Genomic DNA, 14,193 nt, shown 5'->3' with positions numbered 1-14,193 from the left:
AGTTGTTTGTCAGTTGCTTCATTTGCTATTATTTTCTCCCATTCTGAAGGCTGTCTTTTCACCTTGCTTATAGTTTCCTTTGTTGTGCAGAAGCTTTTAAGGTTAATTAGGTCCCATTTGTTTATTTTTGCTTTTATTTCCAATATTCTGGGAGGTGGGTCATAGAGGATCCTGCTGTGATATATGTTGGAGAGTGTTTTGCCTATGTTCTCCTCTAGGAGTTTTATAGTTTCTGGTTTTACATTTAGATCTTTAATCCATTTTGAGTTTATTTTTGTGTATGGTGTTAGAAAGTGCTCTAGTTTCATTCTTTTACAAGTGGTTGACCAGTTTTCCCAGCACCACTTGTTAAAGAGATTGTCTTCAATCCATTGTATATTCTTGCCTCCTTTGTCAAAGATAAGGTGTCCATATGTGTGTGGATTTATCTCTGGGCTTTCTATTTTGTTCCATTGATCTATATTTCTGTCTTTGTGCCAGTACTGTACTGTCTTGATGACTGTGGCTTTGTAGTAGAGCCTGAAGTCAGGAAGGTTGATTCCTCCAGTTCCATTCTTCTTTCTCAAGATAGCTTTGGCTATTCGAGGACCATAGGTGTTTAGTAAATGGATACACTAAGATTGTAATAACAATGATAATAATAGCAGTAATACTACTAATATTAATCTCGTTCCTAATAATGAATACTGCCAAAATGATACTTAACATGATAACTTTTAACCATTATTAATCCATTGAGAGGAACCTGTTTTTAGGGCTTCCCAGGTAGCTCAGCTGGTAAAGAATCTGCTTGCAATGCAGGAGATGCAAGAGATATGGGTTTGATTCCTGGGATGCAAGGATACCCTGGAGGAGGGAATGGCACTCCAGTATTCTGGCCTGGAGAATCCCATGGATGGAGGAGCCTGGCAGGCTACGGTCCCTAGGGTCACAAAGAGTTGGACACAACTGAAGCAACTGAGCCCGCACATACTATGACTGTATACTACCTCAAAATGTAAACTTACAAAAGTGTGTAGATCACGATCCAGAGAACTATAACTCCAAGAATATACAATACAGTGGAGTTACTATTCAGCTCCATAGTTAGCAGTGTTTGTTTTCAAAGCCAATATTCATAGCCTAAGCACAGCTTTTCAGACCAATCCTATTGTGATAGTTGAGACATTGAGATATTAGTTCCAACAGAAGACTCCAGTAGTCCCCCAAGGATACTCATGCTGTATCCTGAGAGGTGTCACATCCCCTAAATCGTTAATCAGCAGGAAAGTTGTCACACACATTGCAATGTGCTTTTATTTTATTTTATTTATTTATTTATTTATTTTAAGAGACGGGGTCTCGCTATGTTGCCCAGGCTAGAGTACAGTGGCTATTCACAGGCGCGATCCCACTACTGATCAGCACGGGAGTTTTGACCTGCTCCGTTTCCGACCTGGGCCGGTTCACCCCTCCTTAGGCAACCTGGTGGTCCCCCGCTCCCGGGAGGTCACCATATTGATGCCGAACTTAGCGCGGACACCCGATCGGCATAGCGAACTGCAGCCCAGAACTCCTGAGCTCAAGCGATCCTCCAGCCTCAGCCTCCCGAGTAGCTGGGACTACAGGCGCGCGCCACCGCGACCGGCTGCAATGTGCTTTTAAACAAAGACAGGTTAGGAGTTGAGGATCCTGGAACTAGAGGCTTCCTAGCTCTGCAGCCTCAACTTGCCTCATGCCACCTCAGCTTGGTTTCCTCACGTATAAATTACATTATCTTCTACAAAATAGAGTTGTTGTAAGGATTAAACAATTGGAGAAGGAGATGGCAACCCACTCCAGCATTCTTGCCTGGAGAATCCCAGGGACGGCAGAGCCTGATGGGCTGCCATCTATGGTGTCGCACAGAGTCGGACATGACTGAAGCGACTTGGCGGCAGCAGCAGCAGCAAGGATTAAACAAGATAATGTATATAAAAGCAGTTAGTGCTGAAGAAGTGGGCCATGTGTTTGCTACTGAAATTGTCTTTAATAATAAAAACAGGGGTAATTGGCACTAGAATCTGCAACGAGAAGGGGATTCACACTTGGTGCTCTTTGGCTGAACTCTGGCTTTAGGATTAGAATGTAAATGTAAAAGGCTAAAGGGCAGTTACTTTTTGGAATTTATCTTAAGGAGAAAAACAACTACTATGTAAAAATTCAGCCTAAAGGTTGTCCATGGCAGTATAGTTTATGATGGTGAAAAACTGAGAACAGTAATAAGGGATAATTAAAGATTTTAATTAAAAACAAGCTTGTAGATTGAATTAATAGAAATATTTATTCTATATTGTAATTTTTTTAAAAGGCAAGTTCTAAAATACCTTTCACAAAAAATATTAAAATTTTAATCTGGCTGGTATACACAGAGATGTCTACATAATTCTCCACAGTTTTCTATGTTTTTTTGTAGAACTTTTCAAACAAAAACATAACTTTAAAAATAGTGTATATAGCAGTATACTGTAATTCTCACAACATAAGACTCATCACACTTTATTATAATCCTTATTCGTTTCCATCATCCCCAGTAGATTGCAAGCAAGTACCTTCCTTGTCTGTCTTTTTCTCCCCAGCCCTTAGAACTATGCTTGAACATAAGAAATTCTCAATAAATATTCTGAAAGACATACCCATGTAGAAATAAGACTGGAAGGATATATAAAACAAAGGCAGCCTCACTTATCTTTGACTTGTCTCAGGCAGCGGGTTATGGGTAATGCTTATTTTCTTTATCATGATTTTTGGGGACCTTTAGGGTAACTCCTTTCAGATCTCAACTTCATTTGATTAGGTCAGCGCAAATTAGTTGTTTATTTGTAAAGACATTACAGAATTTTTTATTCTTTACCTATATCGTCCAGATGAATTTGTAGTTGTTTCGACTTCTCCATGCCCAGAACATTTGAAGCTTGGACCCAAACCAAATACTTCTTGCCCTTTTGCAATGAATCAGTGGAGATGTTAATGTAACTTGAAGTGAGATATTCTTGCTCTTCTTCTGTCTCTAAACTTAAAAAAAAGAAAGATTATGATCACCAGTTATGTTGAATTAATAATTCCTCAATTTTTTGATGCTGTCTTTTTAGCTTGCTTGCAGAATGCACTTTCACTTAAATGAATCAAAATTTGTTTCATTTTTGAAAACATAATCAAGACCATCCAGGGTCACAGTGTGGCTTTCATGGGCACTAGGCACCTTTACCTTCATAAACCCCTTTTGCAAGTAAGATTAAAAAGTTTGTATATGTGTAGGTATGTCTTTACATATATATATATATATATATATATATAATGTTTATGTTTATATATATATTGTTTATATATGTATATGCAAGCTACAGCCCATGGGGTCACAAAAAGTCATGACTGAGCAACTGAGCATGCATGAGCACTTACATGAATATATATTCATATAGATTATATTTTACAACTGTTGATATAAAAGTAAATATATTAATGTCACATGTTAAAACGCTTTCTTTGGCCTAATGGTTCATTTTTTTCTTGTGATTTCAAGTGAAATTAAACATTTTCATAGATTTCTGAAGGTATGGCAGGCCCTGGGTGTGCCTATTGTGCCTCTTTGGGGAAGTCAGCACTGGACATAGTTTAAACTAAGTGAACTCCCTCTGGGAAGGGACATTGAATAGGAGTTCCATGCCAAGGCTTTGTAATAAGGAATGCTAACTTTTGTGTTAAATAAGTATTCAAATGTGAAAATAAGAGAATGGCAACTGTGTAAGTAGTAAGTAGGGCATCTTTGAATATTTTTCAGTTAGAGAAAACCACATACATGTTCTTATTGGTTTGTGGGTAATTCTTTCATCACACATATTGAGACCACAAGTCAAAATGGAAATGTATTCTCAGACCGACATTAACTATAGCTACTAGGTAATTTAATTCTTCTTTTAAAGTCTACCCTCATATTAGCACCTAGACCACAAAGCACTATTTTAGATGAAAAATCCAATCAAAATGACTGACTAAACTTTAGGACAATTTTTGCATACAACTGTATAGTACAAAGTTTCAAAATGTCTTCTGTTTTTTTTCCCTGTGCTAATTAATATATATAACAGATTATTTGTTGAGGGGAATTAGTATGATTTATATTTTTCTGAAGTTTCCATTGCACCTAGTCCTTGTTGCAGTTAATAAATTTTCTGTAGACACTGCTGATTTATGGTAATAATGATAAATAGTATCTTTTAAAATGTAATCATTCATTCAACAGTTATTTAACATTTAACACCCACTGTATTCTAAGCACTACTTTAGACACTGGAGCTACCATAATGAACAGAAAAGGTAAAGTCTCAACCTTTGTAGAGCACACAAATACATATATTATATGTCTTGTGTTGATAAACATTCAGAAGGAAAAAGGAAGGGGGTTAGGAAATGCTAGGAGTAGGGGTGAGGGGGGATCTTTTTAGAGAGGAAGATAAGGGAAGACATGTCTGAGAATCTGAGAAGGTAGTGCTGAAGCAGTACAGAATCAAGAATTATGCCTTTCTGGAGGAAGTGCATTGTAGGTGATGCACAAAGGTCCTGAGGCAGGTCCTTGTCCGTCCTGTTCAAGAACAGTAAGGAGGTCATTAAGGTTTGGTAGACTGAAGGAGATGGGAAGGAATGAGATGAGATCAGAGAGTCCTAGATGAGAGGAGATTTATAAGGCACTGTAACATCACATAGAGCCATGGAAGGATCTCTGAGTGAAACGGGAGACTGAACAGAGGAGTAACATCTGAGATGTGTGTGTGAAAAAGATTACTCTGACTATTTGTGAATAATAGACTATAGCACTTTGACTTTTCACTTTCATGCATTGGAGGAGGAAATTGCAACCCACTCCAGTGTTCTTGCCTGGAGAATCCCATGGACAGAAGAGCCTGGTGGGCTGCCGTCTATGGGGTTGCACAGAGTCGGACACAATTGAAGTGACTTAGCAGCAGCAGCAGTCTATAGCAGGGCAAAGGTGGAGGCTAGAGCACCAGTTTACTAACCCAGATGAGAGATGACCTGGCTTGGACGAGGCAGTGAAAAGAAATTAGTTTTTTAAAGATAGATGCGATAAGTTTTTCTGTCAGTTAAATGGGGGCATAGTAGAAAGAAATCCAGGAGGACTCCAGTGATTTTTAACTTGAATATTGCAAAGGATGGAGTTGCCACTTACTGAGATAGGGAACATGAGTCTGAGGAGAGGGAACTAAGTATTTGGTTTTGAAAATATTAGCTTTTGGACATTAAGAGGAAACACTGAGTATGAAGTTAGGTAAAATTTGGCTGCAGCTCAAGAGATATGGAGATATGGACTGGAGGTACAGATTAGGGAGTTTTACAGCATAAATTTGGTTGAGATCTTTTAGATAATGAATGTAGATAAATATAATAAGAGGTCCTAGAACAGAGCTCTGGATCACTATTCAGTTCAGTTCAGTTACTCAGTCATGTCCAACTCTCTGCGACCCCATGAAACCCAGCATGCCAGGCCTCCCTGTCCATCACCAACTCCCGGAGTCCATCCAAACCCATGTTCCTTGAGTCGGTGATGCCATCCAACCATCTCATCCTCTGTCGTTCCCTTCTCCTACTGCCCTCAATCTTTCCCAGCATCAGGGTCTTTTCCAATGAGTCATCTCTTCTCATCAGGTGGCCAAAGTATTGGAGTTTCAGCTTCAACATCAGTCCTTCCAATGAACACCCAGGACTGATCTCCTTTAGGATGGACTGGTTGGATCTCCTTGCAGTCCAAGGGACTCTCAAGAATCTTCTCAGTTCAAAAGAATCAATTCTTCAGTGCTCAGCTTTCTTCACAGTCCACATCCTTACATTCTCACATCCTTACATGACCACTGGAAAAACCATATTCTTGACTAGACGGACCTTTGTTGGCAAAGTAATGTCTCTGCTTTTTAATATGCTGTCTAAGTTGGTCATAACTTTCCTTCCAAGGAGTAAACGTCTTTTAATTTCATGGCTGCAGTCACCATCTGCAGTGATTTTGGAGCCCAGAAAAATAAAGTCTGACACTGTTTCCACTGTTTCCCCATCTATTTGCCGTAAAGTGATGGGACCAGATGCCATGATCTTAGTTTTCTGAATGTTGAGCTTTAAGCCAACTTTTTCACTCTCCTCTTTCACTTTCATCAAGAGGCTCTTTAGTTCCTCTTCACTTTCTGCCATAAGGGTGGTGTCATCTGCTTATCTGAGGGTTATTGATATTACTTTACTAGAATGAAGGAGAATTGACAAAAGAAACTGAGAAAAAGCATTCAGGAAGAACCAAAAGGGAGTGCTGTCCTGGAAGATCAAAGAAGGAAGTAAAAAGTTAAGTTAAATGTTCCTGATAATAAATCTACCCTTCCTGAAAAGGAAGGTAGGAACTGAGAATAAACTGTTGCATCTGCAATGGGAACGTCATTAGCAACACTGATAAGACCTGGAGGTGGAAGGCAAAGCTTGACAAGATTAAAGAGAGGATGAAAAGAGAGGAAGTAGAGGTGGAAAGTACAAACAGCTCTTTTTGAAGAGTTTGCCATATGAAGGAGCAGAGAGATAAATTAGTGGAAGGGGGTGCCTAGGGAAGGTAGATGCTACAGCATTTTGAAAGCTGATGAGGAGATCCAGTAAAGATAGAAAAGGTGATGATACAGAAGAAAGGAAGGAGTATTGTTGGAGCGATGTCCTCTAGCAGGCAGACAGAGAAAGATCTAGTCTTTAGTGGAGAGCTGGCCTCAGGGCAGTGGTAGTTCATCCACAGTAATAGAAGGGAAGACCAAGTGTGGGGTACAGATGTCAGTGTGTCATCAGATGAGGGAGGTTGTGGTATTTCTTATAACTCTTATTTTCTCAATGAAATAGGAAGTTAGTCATCAACAGAGAGTGAGAAGGGGGAGAAGATGTTGGAAACCAAAGATGAAACAGTAACAAAATAATTGCCTGGTTAGTGGGGGAGTGACTTGACCAGTGAAGTTCCACAGGACTACTGGGTAGCTATCTGGGCTCAGTTGAAGTGAGTGATCATGAATATAAAGTAATATCAGTCAGTAAGTTTGTATTTGTTCCCAGCCACAATTAGCTCTCCAAGCACTGGTGTAGAACCAGTGAGAAGATGGATTTTAATATATGAACTGATTTTTAAGTCCTAAAAGAACTCAGTAGAAATATAACATCACAGCCTTAAATATATTTGGAATTATATTTAAGAACTCTGTCTGGCTATTATGAATATGAATATAGAGAGAAACATGTGGCAAAAGCAAACAGGTCTTATGAAGTAGAAGAGTAACAATTGATTTTAAGGGTCTTATTAAAACTAAAAGACCCTATTGGTCTCTCATGGTACAAGAAAATATACTATTGGTGTTATTCTAAATAGTTTATGATCTTGTCATGCACAGAGATGTTGTCTATTTTTTAAAAGTTTTCTAGCATTTAACATAGTTCTGAGAAGACATGAAATTCTAAATAAATATTTGTTAAATTGACTTGAATAAAATAGAATGAAGGGCCACCAGGCACTCATTTTCATTCAACAAGTATTTACTGAGTACCATGCCAGATATTGCAAGAGCTTCCATGATAAAGAAAGAACATATTTACATGTAGCTGTTGAGGGTAACAGGACAACAGTAAGTAGTGAAGGAGGAAACAGACAGAGCTGGACTCCATCTCAGGCCAGGCTGTGAACATTAGGCTACATGTATGGTCACTCTCCCAATGGACTCTGAACTTTGTGCCCAGTGTCTATAGAAATGGCATACCAGTGGAACACCAGACCCCCGATAAAACAGCCTCAGGACTTGTACTTGGGCTCTCCATTGCCTAAAAGAATATGCTAATTATCTCTGTAACAGAACAAAGTCGTAAATTCCATTATGTTTATCGGGATATGACCACAGTCCTATTGATAAATGTCCACTGTTTATCTAGTCTTGTGACACATGAATCATGGGCTAACCTTGATCGTATCTCTCTTTTATCTTTTCCAGACTAGTTTCTAGGAATTGGGGGAGGTGGGTTTGAGCAAGTACTCTTAGGGTATATAAGGTTTTCACAAAAACTGGTCGGGGTCCTTGGCTAGGAGGAGACTTGGCCTTGGACCTGCCGGTATAATAAACTGCACTCCACTATCTGCACTGTCCTTCTGAGTGAGTTTGTTTCCTGGAATGCGTGGCTACAACAGTAGATGCTTAATAGCAGAGGTTTTATTTTTGTTTGTTTGTTTGGTTTGGTTTTTTTCTATCACCACCCATTGGTGCAATACTTAGCAAAATACAAAGGGGTTGAGAAGGGTATGTGAAAGGTCATGCTGGTGGAGTCACTAGAGAAGTCCTGTACAGAAAGAAGATTCTTGAAACAACATAGACACAATTCCTCTGCTTTACAACTTCAACCCCACACCATCTGGAGGCCCTGATGGCCCCACTGCTCCCATGGAGGGAATGCCATCTTTCTGCCACTGTGGAAACAAGTAGGTGGGCTGAGGTGAAATGCCTCTCTCTGTACATGATTTTACTGGAAAATAGAACCACAGGAGCTGGAAGTGAAACCTTGCAAATGCTGATATCTACGCAACTGCCAAAGTAGAAAATACCCTGAGAACTCAAGGTTCTGAGTTCTCAGGGTATTAAAAAGAAGAACCTTTTTAAATCTGATACTACCCTCAACCAGAAAATTCATTATAAGTCACCTTTTTCCTAGGGGGGAAAGACCTTAATCATTAGTTAGAAATGGATTTCTGTAATTTTTCTCAGTTCATGGATGTGTTTTTAATTAATTGTGAGATGAACAGATGTCTGTTTTCTTTTCCAATTTGTCTGTGGTTACAGGAGCTCATTCTTTGAATTTGCTAGAGGAATACATTCATTTTTATGCTATCACTTCACATCCTTTATGTCCTTTTTAAGATACAATAAAATTCCACTAATCTGGACTCAGTCAATTTAGAATTTGGGTTAGATTTGCCTAAGCTTGGCTATAATTTACTCTCAGTTTCAGAAAAGACATGAAAAAATACCTTTTTAATATATAGGACCTTGTATTATTATTATTCAACTTGATTGTGAAGGGAGGATACAGGAAATGTCCATTTCTAATTGTCAGAATGATCACTCAACACATGTTTATTGAGCACTTTCTAGATGCCAGGCCTCATCCTAGGCTAAAGAAAGATAGCAGTAAACAAAGCAAGCAAAAATTCTTGCCCACATTGAGTTTACGCTTCTAGTTTGAATGACTTTAAAATGAGTGACTTTACTATTGATGTATGTACACCAGCTTGAAAATTAGTCTTACTTATTAGACCACGTTTGACATTCTTTCTAGATAGTCATCTGTCTAAAGTTATTATTACTTGAAAAGAAAGTAAATAAAGTTATTGCTTACAATAATCTGTAAGTGATCATTTTTATGGCTTTGCATTCATCTTCTCTCCCAAATCAGTCAGGTTTTGATTTTAGAATGAATCAAAAAAGTCTAGAGAGTCAGTCTTGAGTTTCATCATAATGTTCTAACACTCTAACATCATCTTTTTGTCAGTTTCTAAGCATTTCCTATTTGTGAGCCTTTTCTTATAATTTGCTTTCTTATAAGTTTTATAATACTTAGTTTTGTATTACCTATACTCATTTTTCAGGAGGCTAGGGCTTAGCGAAGCTAAACAAATTTTCCAAGGTCACTCAGCTAGCAACTGTGGCAGATACTGTTAGATTACTGAACTGCATCCACCATACCCTTCTCCTGGGTTCCCGTCCAGATAGAGTAGATGTGTAATTCAATTCTGGCCAATGAGATGCAAGTAGAAGTCCATGGGAGAATTTCCTTTTCCTTTCACTACTTTCCTGCCTGAAACTTGGATGAGAAGCCTGGATGTGCAGCACCCGAGGACTAGGGTCAATGTTCTAAAGACTGCAAAGAAGAAAGATAGAAAGAGCCTGGGTCCTTGGAGTACAATTGAATTAACACACTAGCTCTGCACTACCTACTGCCAATGGCTTGACATAAATAAAGCCTTGTCTGTTTGGGTCATTGCACTTGGGTTTTCAGATATTTGTACCATTAAAGTCTTCTAACTGATAAGTCTGCAAACTGGAAATCAAACATTAAAGTCTAAAGCTCATGCTCTTTCCAATGGATATTTTTGACAGTTAACTCTTTAATAAACCTAGTCTTCAGACTTTCAAAGTGACTTTTTGAGTACCGAGAACAATTTCAGTCCTCATAACTACTATAAATAACCCTCACTTGATAAAGTAGATATGTCCCTTAAAAACCACCATGTATAAATAATTTAGACATATATAATTGTCAATGCATTAATGGCTTTTAAAGAGATGTATAATAATCTTATAAAATTGTGAGAACATTTTAATGATACTAAATAGGAAATTATGCATGGTCGACAAGTGTTTTTTAAGAAACATATTTTTTCAAATTGTGTTATGCCTATTTCAAGTTTACAACACAGTCTCATTGCCAGGAATCCAAGAAGGCATATTAGCAAGATTTGAGAGAAGTAAACCATACTCACTATGGTGACAATAATCAACAAGATAATAGCAAATATTGACAAGAATGTGGGGAGGTTGGAATCCTTGGTGGGAATGTAATGGTGTGGCTCCTTTTTTTAAATAATTTTTTTAATTAACTAATTTATTTTAATTGGAGTATAATTACTTTACAATGTTGTAGGGGTTTTTGCTATATGTCTGCATGAATCAGCCATGGGTGCACATGTGTCCCCCTATCCTGAACTCCCCTGATGTGACTTCTTTAGAAAACAGCATAGCAGTATAAAAATGGGCAGAAGACCTGAATAGACATTTTTCCAGAGAAGATATACAGGTAATCAATAGGCACATGAATAAATGCTCAACATTGCTAGTCATTGCATGCGTGCTCAGTCGCTAAGTCATGTCTGACTCTGTGATCTCATGAACTGTAGCCCATCAGGCTCTTCTGCCCATTGGATTTCCCAGGCAAGAATACCAGAGTGGGTTGTCATTTCCTTCAAGGGATTTTCCCAACCCAGGGATCGAAACTGCATCTCCTACATTGGCAGGCAGATTCTTTACCACTGAGCCACCTGGGAAGCCCAGTGCTAATAATTAGAGAAATGCAAATCAAAACATTAATGAGAGGGAATGCACCGGGGTGATTCATTGGTTAGGAATCCACACTCTCTGCCAAGGGCCTGGGTTCGATCCCAGGACGGAGAACTAAGACCCCACAAGCTACATGGCAAGATCAAAGAAGCCCAACAACTCTCTCTTCCACCAAATACCAATGAGATATCACCTCACACCTGTCAGAATGGTTATTACCAAAAACTCTACAAATAACAAATGTTGGCAAGGATATGAGTAAAAGGAAACCTTAGTATACTGTTGGTGGGATTGAAAATTGGTGCAGCCACTATAGAAAACAGTATGGAGTTTCCTCAAAAAACTAAAACTAACATATCATTCAGGAATTCCACTGCTGAATATATATTGAAAGAAAATGAAAACACTCATTCAAAAAGAGACATGCATCCTGATGTCCATATATATATATATATACACACACACAATGGAATATTACTCAGACATAAAAAAGAATGAAATTATGCCATTTGTAACAGTGTGTTTGGACCTAGAGAGTATTATGCTCAGTGAAATAAGTCAGACAAAGAGAAATCTGTTTTCATTTATATGCAGAATCTAAAACAAATGTATATGACAAAAAAAGAGATAGACTCACAGATATAGAAATCAAACTAGTGGTTACTAGTAGGGAGAGGAGAGAGGGAAGGGACAAGATAGGGGTATAAGATTAAGATACAAACTATTATCTATAACATAAATAAACATCAAAAATATATTGTATAGCATAGGGAAATACAGCAATTATTTTGTAATGACTTTAAATGGAGTATGACCCATAAAAATATTGAATCATTATGTGGTACACCTGAAACTAACAAAATACTATAAAGCAGCTATACTTCAATTAAAAAAAGAGTGTGGCAGTTCCTCAAAAGTTTAAACTGACTTAGCATATGACCTCACCGTCATGGATCACAGCCTTGTTGTGGCGAAGGGGCTTGCGTAACTCAGTGAAGCAATAAGCCATGCAGTGGAGGGCCATGTAAGACGGACAGATCATAGTGAAGAGTTCTGACACAACCTGGTCCACTGGAGTAATGAATAGCAAACCACTCCAGTATTTTTGCCTTGAGAACCCATGAACAGTATGATAAAGCAAAAAGATATGGTACAGGAAGATGAGCCTACCAGGTCAGTAGGTGCCCAATATGCTACTGAGGAAGAGCAGAAAAGTAGCTCCAAAAAGAATGAAGAGGTTCGACCAAAGCAGAAACCACGCTCAGTTGTGCACATGTCTGGTGGTGAAAGTGAAATCTGATGCTGTAAAAAATGATATTGCATAGGAGTTGACATTTTAGACCCATGAATCAAGGTAAACTGGACATGGTTAAGCAGGAGATGGCAAGAGTGAACACCGACATTTTAGGAATCAGTGAACTAAAATCGACCAGAATGGGCAAATTTAATTCAGAGGACGATTTTATCTACTACTATGAGCAAGAACACCTTAGAAGAAATGGAGTAGCCCTCATAGTCAACAAAAGAGTTCAAAATACAGTATTTGGATGCAATCTCAAAAACAACAGAATGATCTCAGTTCGTTTGCAAGGCAAATCATTCAACATCACAGTAATCCAAGTCTATGCCCCAAGCACTAATACCAAAGAAGCTGAAGTTGAATGGTTCTATGAAGGCCTACAAGACCTTCTGGAACTAACACCAAAAAAGGATGTCCTTTTCATCATAGGGGCCTGGAATGCAAAAGTAAGAAGTCAAGAGATACCTGAAGTAATAGGCAAGTTTTGCCTTGGAGTACAAAATGAAGCAGGGCAAAGGCTAGCAGAGTTTTGCCAAGAGAACGCACTGGTCATAGCAAACACCCTCTTCCAACAACACAAGAGACAACTCTACACATGGACATCACCTAATGGTCAATACTGGAATCAGACTAATTATATTATTTGTAGCTGAAGATAGAGAAACTCCATACAGTCTGTAAAAACAAGATCGGGAGCTGACTGTCATATCATCAGGCTCTTATCATCAGTTCCTTATGGCAAAATTCAGGCTTAAATTGAAGAAAGTAAGGAAAACCCCTAGACCATTCAAGTATGCCTAAATCAAATCCCTTATGATTATACAGTAGACGTGATAAATAGAGTCAGGAGATTAGATATGGTAGACAGAGTGCCTGAAGAACTATGGATAGAAGTTCATGACATTGTACACAAGTTCAGTTCAGTTCAGTTCAGTCACTCAGTCGTGTCCGACTCTTTGTGACCTCATGAATCACAGCATGCCAGACCTCCCCATCCATCACCAACTCCTGGAGTTTACTCAAACTCATGCCCATCGAGTTGGTGATGTCATCCAGCCATCTCATCCTCTGTCGTCCCCTTCTCCTCCTGCCCATAATCCCTTCCAGCATCAGAGTCTTTTTCAATGAGTCAACTCTTCACATCAGGTGGCCAAATTATTGGAGTTTCAGCTTTAGCATCAGTCCTTCCGAAGAACACCCAAGACTGATCTCCTTCAAAATGGACTGGTTGGATCTCCTTGCAGTCCAAGGGACTCTCAAGAGTCTTCTCCAACACCACAGTTCAAAAGCATCAATTCTTTGGCACTCAGCTTTCCGCACAGTCCAACTCTCACATCCATACATGACCACTGGAAAAAATCATAGCCTTGACTAGACAGACCTTTGTTGGCAAAGTGATGTCTCTGCTTTTGAATATGATATCTAGGTTGGTCATAACTTTCCTTCCAAGGAGTAAGCGTCTTTTAATTTCATGGCTGCAGTCACCATCTGCTGTCATTTTGGAGCCCAAAAAAATAAAGTCTGACACTGTTTCCCCATCTATTTCCCATGAAGTGATGGGACCAGATGCCATGATTTTCATTTTCTGAATGTTGAGCTTTAAGCCAACTTTTTCACTCTCCACTTTCACTTTCATCAAAAGGCTTTTGAGTTCCTCCTCACTTTCTGCCATAAGGGTGGTGTCATCTCCATGTCTGAGGTTATTGATATTTCTCCCAGCAATCTTGATTCCAGCTTGTGTTTCTTCCAGTCCAGCGT

General features: G+C 38.8%; 1 protein-coding gene across 3 annotated transcripts in view; it reads right to left on the bottom strand.

Moving 5' to 3' along the window:
- The window catches only part of IL23R (interleukin 23 receptor), a 79,076-nt gene that overhangs the window by 42,313 nt on the left and 22,570 nt on the right, over positions 1-14,193 (bottom strand). For all 3 annotated transcript variants that reach the window (XM_010850293.1, XM_010850294.1, XM_010850295.1), the window contains one exon: positions 2,873-3,033. In XM_010850293.1, coding sequence (XP_010848595.1) covers positions 2,873-3,033 — 161 coding nt within the window. The remainder of the gene's footprint in view (positions 1-2,872; positions 3,034-14,193) is intronic.

This window comes from Bison bison, unplaced genomic scaffold (genome assembly GCF_000754665.1).
Source record: "Bison bison bison isolate TAMUID 2011002044 unplaced genomic scaffold, Bison_UMD1.0 scf7180017864290, whole genome shotgun sequence".
In the NCBI taxonomy this organism is placed as follows: domain Eukaryota; kingdom Metazoa; phylum Chordata; class Mammalia; order Artiodactyla; family Bovidae; genus Bison; species Bison bison.
Note: the sequence above shows the minus strand (reverse complement) of the source record. Positions and strands in the feature narration are given on the sequence as shown.